Source organism: Nipponia nippon, unplaced genomic scaffold, assembly GCF_047370975.1.
Source record: "Nipponia nippon isolate SJK-2023a ecotype South Korea unplaced genomic scaffold, ASM4737097v1 scaffold_11, whole genome shotgun sequence".
NCBI lineage: Eukaryota > Metazoa > Chordata > Aves > Pelecaniformes > Threskiornithidae > Nipponia > Nipponia nippon.
Genome location: NW_028262302.1, coordinates 20,743,515 through 20,766,047, shown reverse-complemented (window position 1 = coordinate 20,766,047; position 22,533 = coordinate 20,743,515). Strand labels below are relative to the sequence as shown.

At 36.4% G+C, this 22,533-nt stretch overlaps 1 protein-coding gene across 7 annotated transcripts in view; it reads left to right on the top strand.

The window, feature by feature from the left end:
• PPP1R13B (protein phosphatase 1 regulatory subunit 13B) overlaps positions 1-22,533 on the top strand; it is a 74,664-nt gene that overhangs the window by 44,198 nt on the left and 7,933 nt on the right. For 3 of the 7 annotated variants that reach the window (XM_087747850.1, XM_087747854.1, XM_009467188.2), the window contains exons 5-12: positions 10,592-10,693; positions 11,736-11,910; positions 12,311-12,507; positions 14,428-14,592; positions 15,414-15,594; positions 17,315-17,470; positions 20,781-20,950; positions 21,824-22,325. In XM_087747850.1, the coding sequence (XP_087603976.1) occupies positions 10,592-10,693; positions 11,736-11,910; positions 12,311-12,507; positions 14,428-14,592; positions 15,414-15,594; positions 17,315-17,470; positions 20,781-20,950; positions 21,824-22,325 (1,648 nt within the window). Of the gene's footprint in view, positions 1-6,849; positions 7,176-10,591; positions 10,694-11,735; positions 11,911-12,310; positions 12,508-14,427; positions 14,593-15,413; positions 15,595-17,314; positions 17,471-20,780; positions 20,951-21,823; positions 22,326-22,533 lie in introns of those variants that run through there. The other 4 variants (XM_087747853.1, XM_087747849.1, XM_087747852.1 and 1 more) reach the window with 4 other exon arrangements.

Below are 22,533 nucleotides of genomic sequence, written 5' to 3'. Positions count from 1 at the left end.
CCATATGTTCTTCCCAGGCAAGGGAACCTTTCCATTTCTCTATTGTCTCCGCAGCTGCCTCCAGATCCAATTGTTAGGTTTGTTACCCCTGCAGTCTTCCTCAGATCAAAGCAGACAAAATGAAAGTCCCTCTGGCTAATTTAGGAGCAAGGGAGTTGAACTTGTTTTTCTTCTTTTATTCCTACTGGATGATCTTACTCTACAGCTCATACCTTTTCTTGCTTGCTAAAAATAAGCCTGTTCTTTATGCAGCTGGAATACTCACTGTATTGTGCTTGGGCATACAGTCCTTCAGTGTCCTTATGGAGACCCATTTGGCTGGATCTCTTGTGTAAAAGTGCACTGAATCATGCTTGAATTACTTTCTTGAAAGAACGAAGAGAGGGTGAACTTGCATGTCATTCGTGAGTTGGACAAGGTAAATTACAGCTTTTTATGTTTTTATCTTCCACAATATCATAATTTTTAGATACATAAGAAATTTTTAATGAGGTTTAGTATTTTCTTCAATATCTAAAAATCCTTAGGTCTAGGTTTTGGCTTGCTGCAGTCTTCTCTGACTTGCAGCTTCTTGATTTGTGCTATTACACACATGCTTTAGCTTTATTGCTGGTTCATGTATTCATCTTGTTGCATGCAAGATTTAAGAAAAAGCTGAAGTATGTAGGGGCAAGCATATAGCAAACACTGGAAAGGTTATTTGCATAAGATTGTGGTACCTGTTCTGACTGTACTGTTTGCCTTTTATCTTGGGCAGTCTCTGTTAATAAAGAAATTCTTTCTTAAATTTCAGGTGGTATGGTTTTCTGTCACTTTAAACAGTAAAATTAAATACAAAAAGAATGATTTTCCTGATCTTTTTGGTACTCAGTTTTTGCACTGAGTTGTTAATACTACAAAAATACAAATGGAGCAAATACTTCATGTGGTTTTAAAGCTAAATTGTCTGTATTCTAATATTTTCAGTTTAACCTGATTACTGTAAAAGAAATATGTATTGCTCAACATTTTCCATTGAATATGAAAAGTGCAATAAATCAAGCTGATTGTAGTTGACAGCTGGCTTGATCTTGCTGTGATTAGGTCTTTTACTGCTGGCAAAATCCACTAGCCTTTTCCGTTAGCTGATTGTTGATGAATGCAGAGAGACAGCTTTTCATATTGATAAAGAATTTGGGGAAACCTTTATTTCATATGGAATAAGATTAAAAAATATCCTACCTCCTATTGATTGCACTGAGCCAAAAAGCCATGCAGGAAGTCATAAGATGCGTACAGCTGTTGATTTGGCTTGTTCACAGCAAACAGTTAAACAATTAGTGTAGACAGAAAAATAACAGCATCATGGAGTTCAAGCATGTTGAAGCAACGCAAATGTTTACAGCCGGTGGGCAGTGCTGCAAAATAAAGATGTGCTCTCTTACAATTACGTGGGAAAATAGTGAACAGGTAATTAATTACTTTTCAAAATTTGTTAGTTTTACACTTCAGTGGACATGTTATTTAAATACTGTGTAGCTTTTGCACTTTAGTTTAAATGATTGTGGGTTTCATTGTCACATGACCGGAATGCAGACCAGTTTGGGTTTTGTAACTCCTTACCTCTGAATTAATATTCTTAGTTAATCAGATTTTGTTAGATGCATTTGCTATAATTTTTAAGTTTTAAGACCTTATCAAAAGCTTTTTACTTCAAAATGTCATAGTCAACTTTTGCTTTTATCAACTTAGGTTTTATGGCAAGTGTGAGTTGTACGCTAAGTTTCACAGCATATCTTTCAATTAGAGGATACTTACTTTCAGTACTTTTGTGTTTTGGAAATGTTTTATTATACTGTTCTCTCGTAAACAATTTTACATCACAGAAAAACTTCATGTTGAGACAATTACTTAAGGGAAGAATAAACGCACATTTGATGCTAACCGTGTTATTCAGACTAATAAGTGCATCTTAACCATACTTAGTTATCCTGTCAGAATAAGATGTTCCTTTTCTAAGAGACCCAGGAAAATATAGTTCAAGACTATTTTTAAAGGAACTTAGGCAGTATGTTTTCAACATATATTGTAACGTGTCTGTTACTCAAAATTACTATGATTAAAAGGATTGATACTGTAAACAGGTCTGACGTTATGTGCACAACTGATCTGTTATTTCCATAAGAATGCATAATTTCTTTTAAGATAATTTACTTTTGTTAGGAGTATGAGGTTCATATTTTGATTCAAATCAGCTACTGGGTATTTTAGCTGACACTGAAGTTAATATAAACATGCTTAAGATTTCTGTGGCTGTTAGAAGTGTCTGCAAGGACAAGGAAAAAAGTAGTATTTTAAATAAATGAGTTCCATATACTGCTTTCCTATATTGTAGAAGTTATTTATAAGCAGTTTATTTCATATGTAGCAGATGTTCAATATGTGCTTAAATCCATTTCTAATTTTGAAAATCTCTTTTAACGTTGTTTTGATTTTTGTTAAGTTCTGCCTTTTCTTAGCTGTTCTGTGCAAAATAGAGGACAGCCTCACTTGTGAGATTTCTAAGAAAACAATATGGGAATACAGGAAATCTGGAGTCTGTGGCTTATGTGGAATAGACTTTAAATGTTATGTATAATAGAGTGACTCATTAGCATCAGCAAGTTGGAGGAATTGCTAACAGGATAGTGTAGTTTATGGGAGATGTTAAGATTTTATCAAGTCCAGGTAATGTGAGATTTTTCTTGTGATACAGTTGAAGCGTGTTTATTCTAAGAAACTGTTAATGTATTTATTTGCACAAATAAAATAACATTTTTATTATAAATTTCTGAGTGAAGTTATCAGATTGCATTTGTAATGTTAATTTCAAGATGATGTGATTATCAGGAGATAGCACATGCTAGGTATATTTTCCTTTAATTCCCAATGTCCTGGTTGCCTTTTCTGGGTTTAATTAGCTTGTTCATTTCCATTAAGCTAAAAAAGGCACGTGCTATTGTCATTGGATTCTTTTAAATGGATTTCTGCTATCGGCATATTTCTGACCCAATTAAAAAAATGCAAGGCAGAGCTGTGGATAAAGCCATTAAACTGGAAGTAATGTCATCCTTGTTGAGATCTGCAAAAACTCTATTTTAGTTTAAATAAAACCAGATATTTTCTTCTGTCTTTTTATAGTGTTATATATGGGTTTTCACACAAGATTTTCAAGCTGTCTTCGTTATGCATGGCACTAGGATCAGGTTTTATGGAAAATGTGATCAAAATCTACTAGAAATCTTAAATTTGGTGATATATAGGGTCAATATGTTTCAGAAATGTAAGGAGGTCGGAATCGATAACCTTCAGCAGGTGCTCCATCCTGCGTTCTCTTCTCATACTCATCAGACAGCACAAGGAGGCCACATATATTTCATGTAAGATGTATTTGATACAGAACTGGTATAATAAACTCCCGTAACTTCCATCTGCTTTCCCCATCACTACTGTTGTGCTGAGGACAGGTACCCAAAGCGTGCACTGGCTATTCTTATCAGCAACCTTTAAAGCTTTGTTGCCAACTGGGCTAGTTAAAGCGTCCCCTAAACTATGTTACTTTGAATGAGGCTTAAGGCAGAAAAGTTAGGCATGACTGATGGACTTCTCCCACGCTAACTTGGACACGAGCAGCAGAATTAGGAAATTTTTTGCTAGATTCAGCAGGCAAAGCAAGCTGTTCCTTTCTTTCCTGCTCTGGCAATTTGGTAGTTGTGCAGCCGGAGCTGTAGCTCTTCCTTTGCTGTAAATGTGGCACAGAGGAGGAAACTGCAGGGATGGCCCACTGAGGTGAGAGCTCCCTGGTTTGGGGAGGCTGGGAATTGTCAGAGCTCTGATCCCAGTCTGGAATTCACTGGCTGGGAAGCGCTCCAACCTACCCCCGTTCATTTTATGGTTGTCAGTCTGCTTCGTTCTGGGAAAATGCTCGTTTATGTAATATACTTTACTTCCTTTGTCCACATACTCATATACATAGTCCCAGACCTGTCAGTTCTGTGTTGACCATGTAGCCGTATAGATTTCTGGGGTTTGACAGCTCTACAAAGGTAAATTGCTAGTCTGGAGGTAAGTTTTGTATTCCCTCATTTGCCCTAGGAAGGAACAGCAACTTAAAACTGCTATAGCTTAAGGAAAACTGAGTCTTTCAGTATGTGCAGTAAAAACAGAATATTTACTTCGCATTTCTATGTCGGCATTTTAAGCCTTCTCAGGAGCAACTTATGGTACCTTTCTGGCCTTTGCTGTCCTCTCCTATTAGGCTGGTGAAGATGATGTTTTCTTTTTGCCATGGCAAAAGTGGTGTGCCTCATTAATGAATCCCACATGGGGGAGTAAATTCTTTAAATCATGAGCTCAAGGGAATTGATTCTTGGATTTTTTCCTCTCTCTCTGTTACAGTTTCTGTCTCTAATTCAATACTGATCTTGTCCTCGGTCTGTGGTTTTTTGGGGTTGGGGTTTTGTGTATGTGTCCCCCCAACATCTCTAGCCTTTGATATGCTGGTGGTGTCCCAACCATGATAAAGAGTGTTTTCTTTCACATTTATTCTAGCTGAGGATATAGTTACCTTTACCATCACAAATGTTTCTGGGAGGGGGAGTATGGAGGACTTCAGAGAAGGATTGCCTTTTTTTTTTTTTTTTTTTTTTTTGCTATAAAAGACCATTTGGCCAAAATGTTCCTTATCTGTACTACAATTTCAGAGTGGCAGCCTATGTAAAGAATAAACAGTGTAGCTGGGTTGCGGATAGGATATATGCTGCATTATCTTTAGTAGCTGTTCTGTATTGGCTTGTCAATAAAATAATAGGTGGTTGAAAGTAATGGGATACAAGCAGCAAAGCTTTCTGGGTAGCCCTTTTGATGGCCACAGTCAGAACCCACCATTCTGGGCTCCAAGGCAGAAGCTAAAACGCAGACCTTCTGCACGCTGGTTGATTACATTTTATTTAGGTTATGTTGGACCTTGGCAATTGGTGGTTTAACCTCCGAATCATCTCTGGCTGTGACAAGAGAGAAGGGTAGACTGAAGTGCTAAAAAGGAAGTAGTAAATGAAGGAGTAAGCATAGAGGTGATGAAGGTGAGCGATAGGAAGAAGACCAGAAGACACATGAGGGAGTTCACTGTACATAATTCATTGTATAAGAATACGCATAGGAGAAGGTGGAGCTTGGCCAGTTTCAGGAGGGTTGAGGTACCTGAACCCTACACTTTCTAGTGCAGGGCGTTGGGAAGGGAACTGAAGAAGAATTGTGTGGGAGATGGGTGTGAACACTTCCCTTAAAAAGAGGGAAGGAATAGATAAGGGAAGTTAATGACATGGTGGCTCTTGCAAACCTAGAAAAAGATCTGAAGAGATAGCGTGCAGGAAATGATTGGTAAATTCTTGTACTGCTCGGGTTTTCTTTTTCAATTAATTGGTTACGTTATGCTTTACACTGGCTATTTGAGTGGCTAGGCGTTGCTGAACCTAAACATGAGATTGCCAGTCATTATGGCAATGTGAAAAGCTTTTGAATACTTGTTGTTTTCCTTTAAAGCTCTTATTTCTGAAATCATAACAGTCTCAGGTGTGGGTTTGGTATATGTTTCATTATTATTTTCAAAGTAACTTTCTGTTCTTACTAGTTCAAACTTAGAAAGCAATCCAAAATAAGTATCTTCATGGCTTAGACATGGAGGCAAAGAAATGCATAAAATCAAACCACATCCTAATTATCATTTTTTAAAAAATAATCTATTTCAAAAGATCAGTCTCACGGGTTTTTTATTTTAATATGGACATAATGAGATTCCTCTTAAAAGATAGCTTTCTGACAGGAGTAAAGGCAAAATGCACTGGAATCTGCCTTTATTGCTTGCCTGTCTTGACTACAGTACACTTTGCTTGTCAAAGAAATATTTTGAGTTCAGGTGCAATTTTTCATTTACTGTTGTGGGTTGCCAATGAGTAAGCCATTTCATAATAGTTCAGAAGCATGTAGACTGAGGAGTTGTGGTGACAGGCAGAACAGCATAGCGTGAGGGCAGAAAGGAAGGAAGGAGGAGCAAGAAAATGAATTTTCAGAGTGACAAGACTAATGTGTAAAATTAAATATTAAAGGAGGTTCCTTTTCTTAATTAAATGCCTACGGTATGACTTGTTTTGAGGCAGCTTGTAAACTGGTTGCCAAACTATTTAATTACTACTGTACCCTTCATCTCGCCTGTCTCAAAAATATTAATCATCAAATGGTAAAATATTAGTCTGTAGTAGGAGGGTAATGTCAGAAGCTGAAACTCCAGTTCATTACAAATTCCGTCTCTCATCATGACCTTTTAAAGTGCGTGCTAAACAAAATAAATAAAATTTTTTTAAGATTCTTGTCAGTATTAAGAAATTAGGGAATATAGGTGTAAAGTATTCTTTTCTCTATGAGACATACATAATACTTCCTTAATGCCTAATAATGCAGTGTTTGTTCTATAGCATTTTATTTAGGAGTTCATCTCTATGTGTAAATGCTTCTGTGAATCAATGAAAAGAAATTTACAATTCAGCAAAACTGTCTGCTTTGATCTATCACCCTGTAGCAAATGAATCTGTGGAATCTGGAGGAGCAGATATTTGTAGTGGCTTTTTAGTACCTCCTTCAGAAGGCAGTTCTGCAGGAGGTAGGTTTCTCTGGCTGCAGGAGAAAGGAGGAGGTCTGGACCTTAAATGCGATAGGCTCATGTTTGTTATGAGAGGTGAGTGACTTCATGGACAAAATTGTTAATAACTAGTATGAACAGCACAAATTTAAGAATCCGAGAAACCAACAACCTCATTAAAGAACTGAGAAAATGTAGCGCTCTCTTTGCCTCGCATAACCCGAGGTTCTGAAGAAGGACAGACTGACTTTTTTCAGCGGTGGTGTTTGCATAGAGATTATTACAAGCAGACTCAACTAATATGAAATGCTCTAAACGAACTGATTCAACTAGATCCTGGCAAGAGAAAGAGTCAGTATTTTTCATGCTGTTTCAAAAATGATGCTGTCCTGTTTTGGAGACCTGAAATGAGTAACAGTCAATCTGAAACTAATCGATTTGACGTTGAAGAGGAATTCTGCTTGGTCTGTTTACTGCTTTTGCCATGTGGATGAAAAAGAACAAACTGCAAGTGAAGTTACAGGTTTAAAACTTTGTTTCCTCAGCTGCCTCTTCTTTTCTTTCCTAAGTATATTGTAGTTATTTTAAGTGAAAGGGACGCTTATGGGTGTTCAGTGAGGTAAACATTAAAAGATTTCTCATAGAGCATTTATATTTAAATGGTTAATTATCACTGTTTCCCATGTTCCTGTGCTTTGCCATGTATAAAAGGTTTTTAGACATTACACTTTCTAAATGGAACATTTTACAATACTTAATAGCTTCTTCAAGGAGAAGCTAATGTTTGCATTCATCTTATAATTAATCTTCTATATTTTACATAATACAACATAATGCAGTACTTTTTTCAGGCATTATCAAATATACTTTCAAATATGCTTATTTAAAGCAGTAAAAACTCTGAGCTTTTGGATCAACCTGTTTTTTTGTTTCTGATGCTTTTACAAACCAGTTTCTTTTTGTGCATTACAGGTTACATTTTTCATTTAGAAAATCTGTAATTTTCATTCGGTGAAATGGCTTTTTCACCTTGAAATATGCACAACGCCTACACAGATATAACTTTTCGAGTCTGGATATATTTTTGACAAGATTTCTTAGCAGAATAAAATATATCTCTGTTTCTTGGACAGTGTTATACTGGAAATAGAATGAGCTAGCCATGTTGTTAACTTGAACCGATGATCAAAGCAGAAAGGAGGGAAGCATTGGGAAGATTCTGCATAGACTGATGCAAGTTGTGTATTTTCGAAACAGCGCATACGTGTATTGAGGAAATCCTATCAATTCGCTGCCCCACCTTTTTTACTTTTAAAATCGGTGATCCAGAGGGAAGCCTTCAAGACGTTCTGAGCCCCCTTTAAGAATTACCTACAGAGTCCAGCAGAAGCAGATGTAGAGGTTTAGGCTTTTCTGGCGGAAGGTCACGCCAAAGGATGTCAGCAGAGCCTGAACGTCTTCTGGGAGCAGCATCTGCTTTTTCTATGTTATTTTCTTGTTTCAAGTGAGCACATTTTGGTTTGTGGATGGCACTTGGAAAAGCTTCCTTACTTTCTTACCCAATTAGTGCCTTTCAGTCTGTAATTAATAATAAAATGTCTCTCTTTGATTTATTAGCTGGTGGCCACAAGTGCATACAAGTTATTTGGCCTTAAAGAATATTGTGAAGGACTCTTGTCTGTCATAAGTCAGGCTAATAAAAAAAGTACACGCTACTAAGTTCATTTTTTTTATTTTTATTTTTTTTTTAATTTCTGTGTTCACTAACAAAATGTTGAAATAGAGAATTAGTGGTTTGGGTGGATTTTACCTTTTGTTCTACCTCCACTATTCTATATAGCTGTAACTGTAAACAAATACATAGATTTTTTTTTTTTTTTAATCACTTCTCTACCATAAATAATTTTCATTATTGTTGACTAGTAAGAGGAGCAAGAATTATAATTTCACTCCATAATTTATTCATTTGGAAATGTTCAAAGAGGGACAATAACTTTCTCTAAAAATTGCAATCTGACATGTCTATATCAAGCGTCTAAGATGCAGCAACTTTAAAAGTTAGTTTTCCAAATCTGGCTTATTTTAGTGACTGACCTTGAGGTGCATCTCTCACCTGAATAATTGTGTGCAGAAACATGAAATATTAATTGGAGTTCAAGTAGGAAAAAAAAAAAAAAAGAGAAATCAGTTATTTTAAAACAAATATTATTTTCGTATCCTGACTGAAGCTTAAAGAAACAGTTCTGTATTATGCATTGATTGGAGAACTGACACTTACTTAAGTAGGAATTTGATGTAGGAATATGAAACAAGCCATTCAAAGTGGCTGAGATACTTCGGTATCAACAAGGTGGTCGAGGAGAATTTTACTTTTCGTAGAATGAAGTGCAAGTATTGCAGGGGGCGTTGTCAGACGAGATCGCTACAGAACTGCATTGGAAGTCAGCGCCCAGAAAAGCAGAGCAGCTAAATCGGCTTTCCTCTGGGATCGGGTTTGATCAGATCCACAATCTAATGCCTGATTTGATTGGGGTTGGGAGGTGTTTGGGGGTTTTCTCTTTTTTTCTTTTTTGTGTGTCTGTAAAATGTTTACACCTCATTCCATTTTGTAAACATTAATTTGAAACAGAGTTTTATTTATCAGTATATCCAAAACAATTCTCCTTTCTTCTTTTTCAGGAGTATTGACTATATTGGGGATAGGAAATGATGTAATTTTAATTTGTTCTACTAATAGTGTAGTCATGTAGTTAGGTGAAAATACTACATTGTTTATTGACTTATTAAAACGCAGTGATCCAGCTTTACATTGATCCAATAAATTGACTGAATTACATGTAAATACCTGGCAACAGACGCTGGGCTATGCTGAACTTTCCAGCTTTCCAGCATAATCTTTCAAAGGCTGGTGTTCTCTTTCTCTGCGAATTCTGAAGTTGTGATTAAACTCTGCAGTTCTAAGGTGGTGGCTTTTGGTTTGGCAAGTGTCAGCTTCTGGAATTTGTCTTGTTACACTGCACTCCTTCTTGTGATTGCATAGTGAAAAACGTGGTTGAATTGAAGTAATTTGATGTATAGATTTAAATTATATTTGTTGATAGAACTATGAATATACTGAAACAATGCATTCGTTTTTAAAAGCACATAATACTCCGTCTCACACATTGTCACGGCATCATATAAATTTTGAATAATTTTCAGTAATTGCCTCTCTACCCCGATTTTGTAAATGGTTTGTTAGTTTTGGAATGTAAAAGGAGTGGTAAAGCCCCACTGAAAGTCTTCTCGTTCAAAATTTGCTCAGTAACAGCCAAAGGGGATCAGCTTTACTTTGTTTCACTTTGTACAGACTGTTTTTTACAGATTCTTACCTTAAATGCTGCAATCTGCCAGGAAATTTCACCATCTTTGGATGTGAGCTTAGTGGCAGCCTTTATCTAAGTATTTATCTAAGGGTGGTCTTGTCCTGTGCTAGGTAAATAATGCTAACCACCAGTTAAAGCTGCCAAGGCAGTTACAGTTAAAGTGTTAGGAAAGGAAAGAAGCTTCAGATTCCAATTACTGCTTAAAATCCCTGCTTGCCTGTGTGTTATCACACGTGCCGTACCAGTACTGTGTACCAATTCTACACAATGTCTTAACGGAGCAGCGTTAAACGTAGTATAAGGGCTTTTTTTCCTCTTGTTTGTTTTGTCTCTTAGTGTTTTCCTTTCATCTGCTTTTCCCCTTTTTGCTTTTTCTGTCCCTGGTATGTGCATGGTCTGTGCCCTTTCTTTCTGCTCTGAGGTTCTGTACTCTTTCATAGATATCTATCACTATTCTTCCTCTGAGGACTGGGGAGGAGGCTTTAACCTTCCTCTGAGGAGTGGGGATTTAGTTTCTATAGTCAGAACACTTAATATACATCAACACATTAATGTACCGTTTTGTGTTCTGCAGGTTGGGAATCCACGTGTTGAGCTCACTCTTTCTGAACTTCAAGATATGGCTGCCCGACAACAGCAGCAGATTGAAAATCAACAGCAAATGTTGGTTGCTAAGGTAATAATTATATACAGATCATAATAAATACAAATTTCCTTCAACATACGCAAACATACGTTTAATGGGTTCAGAAAAACAAGCTAATTCATTCTAGATCAGCTCAAGAAAGAGCTTGAGAAATCCGTTGTTTTACCAAGTGACTCTTAACCTAGGCAATATACAACATTTCAGTGTAAATGATACTATAACAACCTATGTCAAGCCAAGTTATGCGTCTTCATAAAAATATTGCTAGGCTTAATTTATTTGTCTCTTTTGTGAGGCCCACTTCATGATCTGTGATCGACCAGGCTTGACTCTATGCTCATCTTCAGTAGCTCATTCACTCCGGTATAGTAATAGTGGTGTGAGATGCGAATGTGCCCACTTCGTATATATTCATATATTACATATCCAAAGTCTCTGAGATTTAAGAATCTAAGTATGTTTTCAGAGTGGGGAGTGGCTTTAATGTTTTTGACATTGCTGTAGGTGTTATAATATACAGTATGCATTGGATGCTTGGAGTACTTGGGAATCAACCTATCGGTTCTGTTGTTCTTTTTTGATGGAAATAATGTAGAAAAAGAAACCTTTTCCTTGTGTGCCCAGCAGAAGCACTGTTATTTAGAACTGGAACATTATATTCCAGTAGGTCAGCTTGTTTACAATGGTCTGTTGGACATACTTTGTCGTCTTTGGATAACAGCATTGGGAGTTCATTTTGCCACAGCAGGAACAGTGTTAATAGTGGCAGAAAACAAATGCCAGAGGAAGTTTCACAGATGTGTTTGAATGAGTGTTCAGGCTATTTGCACGTATATGTAAACTTGATATTTGGTCTAAAAAATCTTGAAAATCTGCTCTAAAACAGAGTTGTTCAATTAATGTTAAGAGTTTTTCTAGGAGGACTGATATATATTTTAACTAGATACAACTTTTTCTGATTTCTGGAAATAAAAAAACCCACTGATCATAGTGATGGGCTTTTCTAAGTTAACTTTTTTTTTAAAAATAAATGGGTAACAGGTACCTCTTGTCTAAAACCTCATTTTCTCAGGAACAACGTTTGCGTTATCTGAAGCAGCAAGAACGTCGTCAGCAGCAGTCTGTTTCTGAGAGTGAAAAGCTTCAAAAACTTAAAGAACGTGTTGAAACCCAGGAGACAAAGCTGAAAAAAATCCGTGCCATGAGAGGACAAGTGGACTACAGCAAGATCATGAATGGCAATCTATGTATGTGGAATTTTTAAGTAATGTATTTCATTTAAGTTACTCTTCACTGCATGACTAGCAAATAATGCTACATTACTAGTCAATATAGCATTGAAGCAGGATTTCAGATAGAATGCTTTTTGTCTTACAGAGGGTCCTGTGTTTCTATGAAATTTGTATATGATGTAACTTTTTGTTTTATGTAGTCAGGCATAAAGTCAGAATAAGTCTATTCTCTAACTATTAGGAAATATTATGACCGTTAGCAGATTCCCAACACATAAGTATTTTATATGTGCATTCATATACTAGATTTAAAACTAGTGTGTTATATTTATCAATATCTGTAGAATTAAAAAACTAACAACTTCTGCTTTACTTAATTGTTTTTTTTTTTTTATTTTTATCTTGTTAATTTTAGCAACTGAAATTGAGCATATAAGTGCCATGTTCCAGGAAAAGCAGCAGGAGCTACAGGCTGCAGTGTTAAAAGTGGATCAACTTACTCAGCAGCTGGAGGATTTAAGGAAAGGGAAACTGAATGGGTTTCAGTCTTACAATGGACAAATGACGGGACCTGCAGCAGTAGAATTAAAAAAGTTGTATCAAGAGCTACAGGTAGGTAATGGAGAGATGCTATTTGGATGATAGCTGTAGATTTTAAAAAGTTGTATTACTGCTCTTACAGGTGGCCATTTGGTTCTGTGACATCTTATGAAACTGGTGTATTGGAATGCTGTTAATGTGTGAGGTTGTAGTTAGCATATAACCCTCTTTAAAACAGAATTTCCTTAGCTTTAAAACCTATTTTTGTTGTTGCTCATACACATAATGATACAAAGTGTGCAAGTGTTCTGAAGGGCACTTCTCAGCCCCTAAGACTGAAATACTGAATGTTGACATAATCTAGTATTTGTTTTAATCTCTCTTAAAAAACTATGTTAAAAATGAATTTCAGTACTTTTCTATTTTGCAAAGAACTGGGTATGGCAAACTTACTGAAATGTCATCTTAACTTGGAGACGTAACTGGGCAGTGAATAAAATTATATTTAAAATACATTGTGAAAATATAGCTATAATGTCTGGTGTAAATAAACAAAATACATGGGAATTAAATAACACATTTTAACAGAATCCTCAAAAATATAAGTTGCACTGTATTCACTGCACTATATAGTGCACTATAGCTGCAGTGTATTCACACAGTATTCCCTGTATCACTATTATATATCTTCCTCCAAGGAGGCTGTTGCATCTAAAGCATAGTTCTCACAGGAGTAATTAAATATTCCATTTACATTGAAATTTTGTTCAGTTTTTATGTTTAAAAGTTATGAAATACTTAATTGTGTGCCAAAGTGTCAGGATTTGAGGGCTTCTTTATTTACTCATGTACTTTATTGTGAAAAAGGCAACAGCTCTAATATATATTTAATATTTCAAAATTAATTTAAATTTCAAAATTAGTATCGCTCATTTCTCTACATGAGCATTTGCTATGTATTTGTATGCAACATAGAAATTAATCCTTCATATGTTTTCATAAATTAGAAATAAAGGTCCTTTTTTTTTTTTTTTTTTCCCTTTCCCCATTTATACAAGGCATATAGAATCATAGAATGGTTTGGGTTGGAAGGGACCTTTAAAGGTCATTTAGTCCAACCCACCCTGCAGTAAGCAGGGCCATCTTCAACTAGATCAGGTATCTACCTTTCAAGTATTTTTAAGTGCAAAGATACCCAATAGATTAAGATTTCTCTCTTGTGCTTCACAACGATCCCGTACACATTTATCAAGACTTAAGTTTGCCTCAGGTTTTTTTTTTTCATGTAACATTACCATGGAAATTGGAACATTGAGCCAAGACTGTCAGAGTTATTGAAGGTATGAAAAAATGCCAATAGGAAAGCAAGAGAAATAATTACAAAGACTGTCATGGTTGATTTGAACCATAAAGGTACTCCATTCCCTGATGTTACTGGAAACCTGCTGTGAACGTTTCAGTTTAATCCCCATGTAGAGAGGAAAATCTGTGCCTGGTCCCTGCACTAGCAGTTCCATTAACCTCCCATCCAGACATCAAGAAGTTTAATGTGGAACTGGAAACAGAATCAATAGCATATTTTCTGTTACAACATCTATATCACTTAGTTTTCATTATATTTAACCTGTCTTGATGGTTAAACGTAACTTTTAACAAACATTTTCTGTGACTTAATTTTTGACGGTGTAATTCAGTTGAGAAATGTCTTTATGCCCGATTCTTCAATCCATTTGCTATAAATGGGATGCAGTCTACGTGTATTTAATGGGTATCCACTAGTTTATTAGGACATTCTTTTGCTGCTTTCTTTTAAGAGTTGTTCATGGTTGCAAATGCTAATTTGACAGGCTGTGTGGAAGCATAACATTAGAGACATCAGAACATAGCCAATGCAAGTTGCTTTGGGTTTTTTAGCACTGTAATAAAAAACAACTTGACAGCAGACAAGATGAAGTAACTGTCCTAACAAGTGTTTGTGGTTTTTGTTTTAAGATACGTAACAGGCTTAACCAGGAGCAGAACTCCAAGCTTCAGCAGCAGAAAGAACTCTTAAACAAACGTAATATGGAGGTGGCTATGATGGACAAGCGAATCAATGAGCTGCGTGAACGACTATACAAGAAAAAAGTTGAGGCACGTCAAAAAGAAAACATTCCTGTAAGATAAACTGTTAAAAGGGCCACACTTTAGTTTATCAAGAGCCTATAAAAACTACATAGAATCTCACTTTTTCCCAGCTCAGTAATCTAATTACATCTGAAGAACCTATTTTAAAAGTAGCAGGCTTCTTAAAACTATTTTACGCTTTTGCATAGGTATCAGAAAACTGTTAGAATGTGTTTCCTTTTATTTTTCTTTATGGCACAGACCATACTATATTAAAAATTATAGTAGTTATATTTCTAGGAAGGAAAGTGTGATTATGGGCTGTGTTTCAAAGTATGAAAGCATAAAATTTGGTTTTTATGAAATATTGATCTTCCAATATGGAAAATTGATAAAAATATGAATAGTCTGATAAAGTTAGTCTTAATAGTTGTCTGGAACTTTGAAAAAAATCAGTTGCACAGTAGACCATTTCTCTGAGGACTAGAGAGATCAGTTCTGGATTCCCATATGTGTTCCTAGCTAGAGGTATTGCTTTTAAAAAACCCAAAACGTATTTGATCATATAAGAACTCATTTTAGCCTATTTGCCTAAGAAAGGCACAGTGAGAGAGACCTTATACAGATGAAGGTTTCTACAAGAAATGTATGTGCTGTGGCTGACAAATTTAATTTTTGAGGTGTTGATTTTAGGGAATAAAATTTGTACTTTCTACTTTTTTTTTTAAGATGCATGGAGTATGGTAACTTAATTATTAAGGTTTCTTAGCTACAGTGAATGGTTCCAGATAATTAAATTTAGACCTCCTGTTCATGCACAAATGCCTAGATTAAATGGAAGTTCACATTTCAATTTGTTTGATTTTTTTTAGTTGAATCGTATTAATGGAACTTCATCACCCCAGTCATCCTTGAGTGCTTCAGGAAGGGTGGCAGCAGTAGGACCTTACATCCAAGTTCCAAGTGCTGGCACTTACACTGTACCAGTAGATCCAGTTAAACCACAGTCTCTCACCATTGCTTCTAGCTCAACACATGGAAGATCAAAATCTGGTAAGCACTTAAGTGTGGTGTTTATGAACACACGTGGTTTGGAAAGGAGTAATAAAGAAAAGGAGTAATCTTAGGAGACCCAGTGTTGGCATAATCTCTGTAGTGGAAGAGGCAAGTTTTAGATGTCTTGATACTATTCTGTGAATTGGACATTAGTCATTTGATAAGCAACATTTTTGCCTCTCTCCATGAATTTTTCTTAGGACATTTGAGTGTTTTCCTTGAAATCTTACTAGCTGGTACACTGCTAAAAGGAGCGCGTGTTCCTTCGCAGATTCTATGTTCTGTCTTCTAATAGCTTTTCAATTAGTTTGTGTGTTTGAATGGAATAATGAAATCAACTTTGTGGCAAACTGTATTATAAAGAACTATTTACAGTATGTTGCTTTTTGTCAAGTAAAACAAAGCTAGTGAACAAGTACAAATAATATTACTTCTCAGAAGGAGACTAAATAGGAAAACAGAATAAAACTATGGGAGGTTATTTGCTGCAACTGAGATATGAGAATTTGTGGTGCTTGAAGCATTTCTGAAATGGAATAACCTTAGCATTGATGCTGTATACTTGTTTCTGCCTTCATTAGTGAAGGAGCTGTCCCTCCTGAGTATTCCCCAGAACTTGATGTCCAAAATTGGCTCCCATGTCTCCCATAATTAATACCATCTACATTATAAAATAGAATTATTATTTTTAACGTACATTGGAGACTGAAGGTCTTGACATTTGTGCCTTAAGTTCTCATTCTGGCAAAGCTCACCTCTCTGCTCACATCTTAGCAAAGTCAGAATTCTTAAGAAATAGCTAGGAAAACACGCATAATACAAATAAAATGCACGATCCCATGGGTCTAACCACAGGACTTAGTTTACCTGGTCTTCTAGGAGAGATCTAAAAATGAGATAAGCAATGACCACTAGAGCAAAGCTTCTGCAATATTCACATACATTCCAGTACTTAAAACTGAATACTCCAGCAAAGCTTGCAGCATGCTTCCAAATGGGGAGGAAGAGATGGAGGGAATACAGTCTGAACATCTCTGTAGGAAAGAATGACAGAAATGCCCCCCCAGAAACCCCAAGGTCAGGAAGTCAAACTATCCAAACAGAACTTAAAAAACCCTAGTCTTTTCCATTGGTATTAGTGGTTTAACAATACCTTTAGTTTAATTCAAAGGCTGTACAGACCCCATCACTGTGGGTTTACGGAAAAGTCTTAAGAACATGGAATTACTTAATTTTGGGGTGAAGTGACAGTTTTGCAACAGTTTTGTTTTCAGACATGTGGATTCCTCTTCCACATATGGGAAAGGACATCTCATAACTTTTAAGTTCACCAACCAAAAATAATATTTACTATTTTGTAAATATCTACCTCGGAAGATATACATACCCACTGCTAGGACTACCTTAGGAGGTTACAAGATCTCTGAATGATAACTTTTTGATTTTATAAAAGTAATTACTCTACCTTAGTACTGACTTTGTGTTTATTATTCTGAATGTACTTGAATAAAGTCCTATAAGATAGATTATGTAAGGAGAAGCTTATATGCTTCCAGGAAGAAAAGAAATTGAGAATTTTTTTCCAACTGTCATGCTTTTATTTCTCATTATCTGAGTGTTTCTGTTCTAATTTCTCCATTGTCATTGTTATAATTTTCCCACCACTTTTTTTCTTTCTTTTTCTGTGTAACTGGATCTGCCTTGGTGTGTCCGGTAGAGACAGACTGTGGGTGTGTGAAAAAATCTCCAGACACCTGGAAGGTTTCTGATTTAGACATAATAGTGGATCCTATTCTGTCACCTCCCACTTCTCTTCAGTCTGCTGTTCACAATGTCATCCGCCTGGCACCTACTGTCTTTGACACCCAGCACTGTGAGTCCGTAGAAGATCTCTGGCTAGCTAAGAACTCAGTTTTTAATATGGTCATCTGAGCTCTTGCATACAGATGCATATTAAACAGCATCTTTAGAACTTGTGTTGTGGTCTGGCATGCAGAAGATGCTGTTGAAATGTAAATTGTTGAGAAGTTGCTTTTCATCTTTGAAGGAAACAGATTTGCAGCAAATTCATCCCCGGAGTACTGGTGTAGTGTACAAGGCATGAGTTTTCTTCGCTGAAAAACCTTGACATTTTCTAATTCTAATTTCTGGAAAATCCATGGTAATCACCAAAGCATGTTTTAGTATATCTCAGATTACATAGATGTATTAAATACAGGTTTAGCTCGAGTTACTTTGGGGGAAACTTTGAGTTTACATGTTGCACTGGCCCCAGAGTTGGGATAAAAGCTCACTCTGTCCAAGTCAATAGCAAGAATCTTGCTGACTTCCATTGGACAAAAATATTATACTTGGTTTGCACTTCAGTTGCTATAGTAAGTATCCTGGATCCAGACCTACAAAAATTTTTCGGTAAAATCAGAGAAAATGCACAAAACCTTTTGTGTCTGCATGTCGCTGTCTTATTTATGTAAATACAAAATGGACTGGTGGGAGTTGAAACACACTGGGTGCTAGGTCTTCCAAGCAGCAGACGACAGGGTACATCTGGAGGAGAAAATGAAGCCAGTTGGCTGAAATGGCTGTGGGGTGGCTGAGAGCAGGAGCTAGTGAGGGCTTGTCAGAAGGGCATTGCCACCAGATGGGCAAGAGTGTCTGGGACCTGTTCAGTCTAACCAAAGACAGTAGAAGGCAGACGCTGTTTTGGTTGCCTCCTTTTAGCACCTATCGCGCAGCCTCTGGCACCGTGCACCGCAGTTGCGGATTGCAACAGTTGCTTAGTTAAGTGCATGAGATTCAGCTTGGTACGCGAGAGGTGCACTCATAAAAAATGCATGGTAGTTGGCAAGTCTGCCAGATTGTGATATGCAGGACATGAAGGTAGGAACAGTTACATTCTGATGTTTATCTAAGTAGAATGAAACAGAGAAGTTGGAGAGAGGGGAAAGAGTCTGAATTTACTTCCAGTCTGTTACCTCAGGATTTGGGGATGAACACGCTAATATTTGGAATTCAAAGGATTACAGAAAGTTTTTGTATAACTATCTTTCTGATAGAAGAGTGTGGGCTTGTATTTGCAGGTAAGATAATGAAATTCTTTGGGATTTTTGCTGTTGTTTCTGTAAGTGCTTTCTTAATAGCTAAACTTATGGCTAAAGATGCTTTCATGTTTAGAGTGAATCAGTTATAACACCTTTTACTGATCTTCAAAACAAAAGTTTTACTGAACCATAACCTTACTGGAGTTATGGAATATCCTGTGTATTTTGTACAGAAAATGTTAATTCAGTGCATACTTGGAAAATTTGCCATTATTTACGGTCAAAGTGTTTAGACGGTCATCTTTTTTGGTCTTGCTCTTGATAACCAGATGATTAAAAACAAAAACAAACAAAAAACCCAACATGTCCAGTTCTTGAACATTGCCAGTACTAAAGCCTGGGCCTCACCACTTCCTGGCAGTTTGCAATTCTGAAAAGTTATTTCTGGACTATATACTATATTCTTAGTGTAAAAATATGCAAGTGTTAACTCTATTTAAATGACCAACCACAAAAACACTCTTGATCCAAAGTAATTATCTCTCAGGATTCAAACACAGTTGATCCGAATTTGGAAGTTTAATACAATATAGTGTGTGTTAATATTAAGGAATGGTCTGCACATATAATTAAAAAATAATTAGTATGGTAGCTTAAATGCAGAGGTGTAACTTTTTTTTTGCTCACTTAAAAGCGGTATGATTTTAGCAAGCCTATAAAAAGGTTTATGAATGAGCTAATAGAGTGAATTTGCACTCATACAGTGAAAACATGGGGTGGTAATTGTCAAGAAATCTTCAGGTTGTCATTTCTGGGGTGGGCAGTGGGGAGAAAAGGGATACTCAATAAAGAGGATAAGGCTTAAGGATAGAAAGTAGAGTGGTGATGTTAAATTCACTGTAATTAGAATGTTCCTATGCAGCTTATTCTTAGCCTATCCGCTATACTAGACAAGGATGGCAAAGAATTCTAGAAATAGCCTTGCTGATTCTCTTTTCTAGGGGCTTAAAAACTGAAATGAAATGGGGAAACTTTGCCATTAAATACCTGATTTTCATTTGACGTCTTACTATGGAGTCCAGAAATCCCAGTGAATCTACACACACACAAACCTCCCTCCGTCTCAGTTGTTATCCTCTAGTAAAGTTAGTTACATGTTACATGTCATCTTCACTGATGCTAAGTGCTCCACTAAGATAATTACAGGCAATAGGGAAGGAAAAATGATCTCTGGTCTCCTTAGAGTAAGAGAAACATGAAATTTAATTTTTTAAAGGCAAATCAAAGCCTTAGGATCTAACCAGGGATCTATTTAGTTATTATAAAACAGATCTAATTATCAGGCTACTTAAACTTTCTTGCTTACGTAGAGAACAGAAACTAAATAGCCTCATGCAGTTGTTAAAGTAACATATCACTGCATCTAAGACTGCATTAAGGATTTGTTGCCTCAGTTTATGTGCAGCTATGCATGATTTTTTGCATATGATGAAGATAAAAAGCCCATGACTTGTATCTTGATACTGTGAGTTGAAGTTGTCAGCTGACTTTCTTTAAAATTAAATCTCTGGGGCAATTCTAATCAGGTGAGTATGTTGAGGAAAAACAAAAGGTAAGTTAACTGCCACTTCCAGCAAAGGAATGTCTGCTTTTGTTCCACCCCGTGGTTGAAATGAGTTTGTACTTCCTGTTATGAGTGAATGAATCTAGTAACCATAGTTTTAAATTTGGAGTAAGTCCACTCAGAGCTGACGTAGACTTAACATTTAGCATAATTTGACAGTGTCTCTGCACAGTACCAAAAGAAGTATGTTGATGAAGTGTTTCTGTAAGGATTCTTGTTCTGAACTTGTTTGCCTTCTAATGGTAGAATATGCAACGCTCAAACCAAAATTTTAACCATCTTTTTTTCTATAGAAATTTTCAATACAATTTGAATGTCAAAGGGTAATGAACAGCATATTATATGCAGTGATTGGGCTTTCAGTATTGATTTCTGAATCAAACAATAGTGACTTATCTCATTTCTGGAATCAAATTAATCCTGTTGTAATCTAAACTATTCCATTTCACGTGTTGTTTTGCTTGTTTACAGTGGTGGTGTGGATTATCTTAAATATAGTATTTTTGTCTGTTTTCAAGCTAATGATGGAAATTGGCCAATACTTAAACAGAGCTCAACCCCTGTGGTAAAACCCCCTCAGATCTCCAACACAGACTGGAAAGAATCAAGCATGGATACTGCTTTAAAACAAGGAACTATATCCAGCCAGCCTTTGCCAACTTCAGTATTAGGAAGTACTGATAAGCTGGTGGGTTTCATCTGTGATATATTTATAGATCTGCTTTGCTGAAATTATGAACCTTTGGCTTCCGTAGCTGAGCTCACCTCAGTTACATACGCATTCAGGTTCCCTGCTGATGATTACTTAAAAAGTCAGAAAGAAAATTACCTTTGTATTCCTCCTGTTCCTTTCTGTTCTTATCACATTACAAGTTATATATATATATTTTTCTACTTCATTAGTTCATATTCCTTCCTGTTCTTTCGCGTATCTGGTCTCCCCTTTTCTCTCCCTTTGCTCCTCCCTAATCATCTCCCCCACCTTCCTCTTTTTCTAATTCAAATCTTCGTTACTATTTTTCCTTGGTGTAGATTATCACTTTTTCAGTGCATTCTTTTTCTCACAAACAAATCTCACAAAAGAAGTCATTAAATCCATCCTTGAGTGAGTCCACTGGTGTTGTCTGTCTGCACTGTTGTTCTAGTACTTTACGAATTCTTTAACTGTAATCTTTAAAGAATAAGGACCTTGTCTTTAAATAGTTTTGGTAAACTCTGTTATCACACTATATATTATCAAGTACATTGTCAACTAGATACTGAGATCCAGAACCTAGAACAAGTTATTCAGGCTTTGAAAGTATGCAAATAGTTTTGGATTCATATTAACATGATACCTGAAGATGCCTTTAAACAGTGGCCTCTGTCTGACGTATGATGAGGTCTTGTGGTAAATTCAAGTAGAATCATACCTAGTGATTAAGGAACACCAATTGTTTATATTGATTCCTTTGCTGTCACACAAGGTTATTAGTATGTTTTGTTGAATGAGGAATATTCTTGCTCACAAGTATTTTATTTAATTAAATGGTATATACTTTTTTTAATTATTCTTACATAGGGTCTTGACCTGGGGAAGGTGCCACCAACAATTCCTGGTGTAAGCAAGCAGTTGCCTCAAAACTATGGGACCTATCCAAGTCCAGTTCCCTTAGGAACAGGTTCTACGAATTCTCTAGAAAGAAGGAAGGATGGCAGCCTGCCCAGACCTGGCACCAGTATAACAAATCGGCAAAGACCCATTCCACTTCCGCCACCAAGCAATGTACATCAGCCCAGTTCTTCACAACAGATTCAGCAGAGAATTTCTGTACCTCCCAGCCCTACATATCAACCTTCCGGCCCCCCCTTGTTCCCAGGAGGAGATGGCAGGCCAGAACTCCCTTTAACTGTGGCAATCAGACCTTTTCTAGCTGATAAAGGATCAAGGCCTCAGTCTCCCAGAAAAGGGCCACAGACAGTGAACTCCAGTTCCATCTACTCCATGTATCTTCAGCAAGCAACACCACCAAAGAATTATCAACAAGCTGTATACAATACCTTAAATAAGTCAGTAAAAGCAGGTAGAACATATTTTGCTTTATTTTTCTCCTTTGAAATAGACTGTTAAGATCTACTTGTTGGGCTTAGTTTACTTTCCGTATCAGTTTGAAAAACTTGTCTAAACCTGTGAGAAGGGGAAAGAGATTTTCATGTATGCAGCATGGCACAAAAATGATCCTATATATTTTTGGGGTGATAAATAAGTATACATTCAATTACCTTTTATTT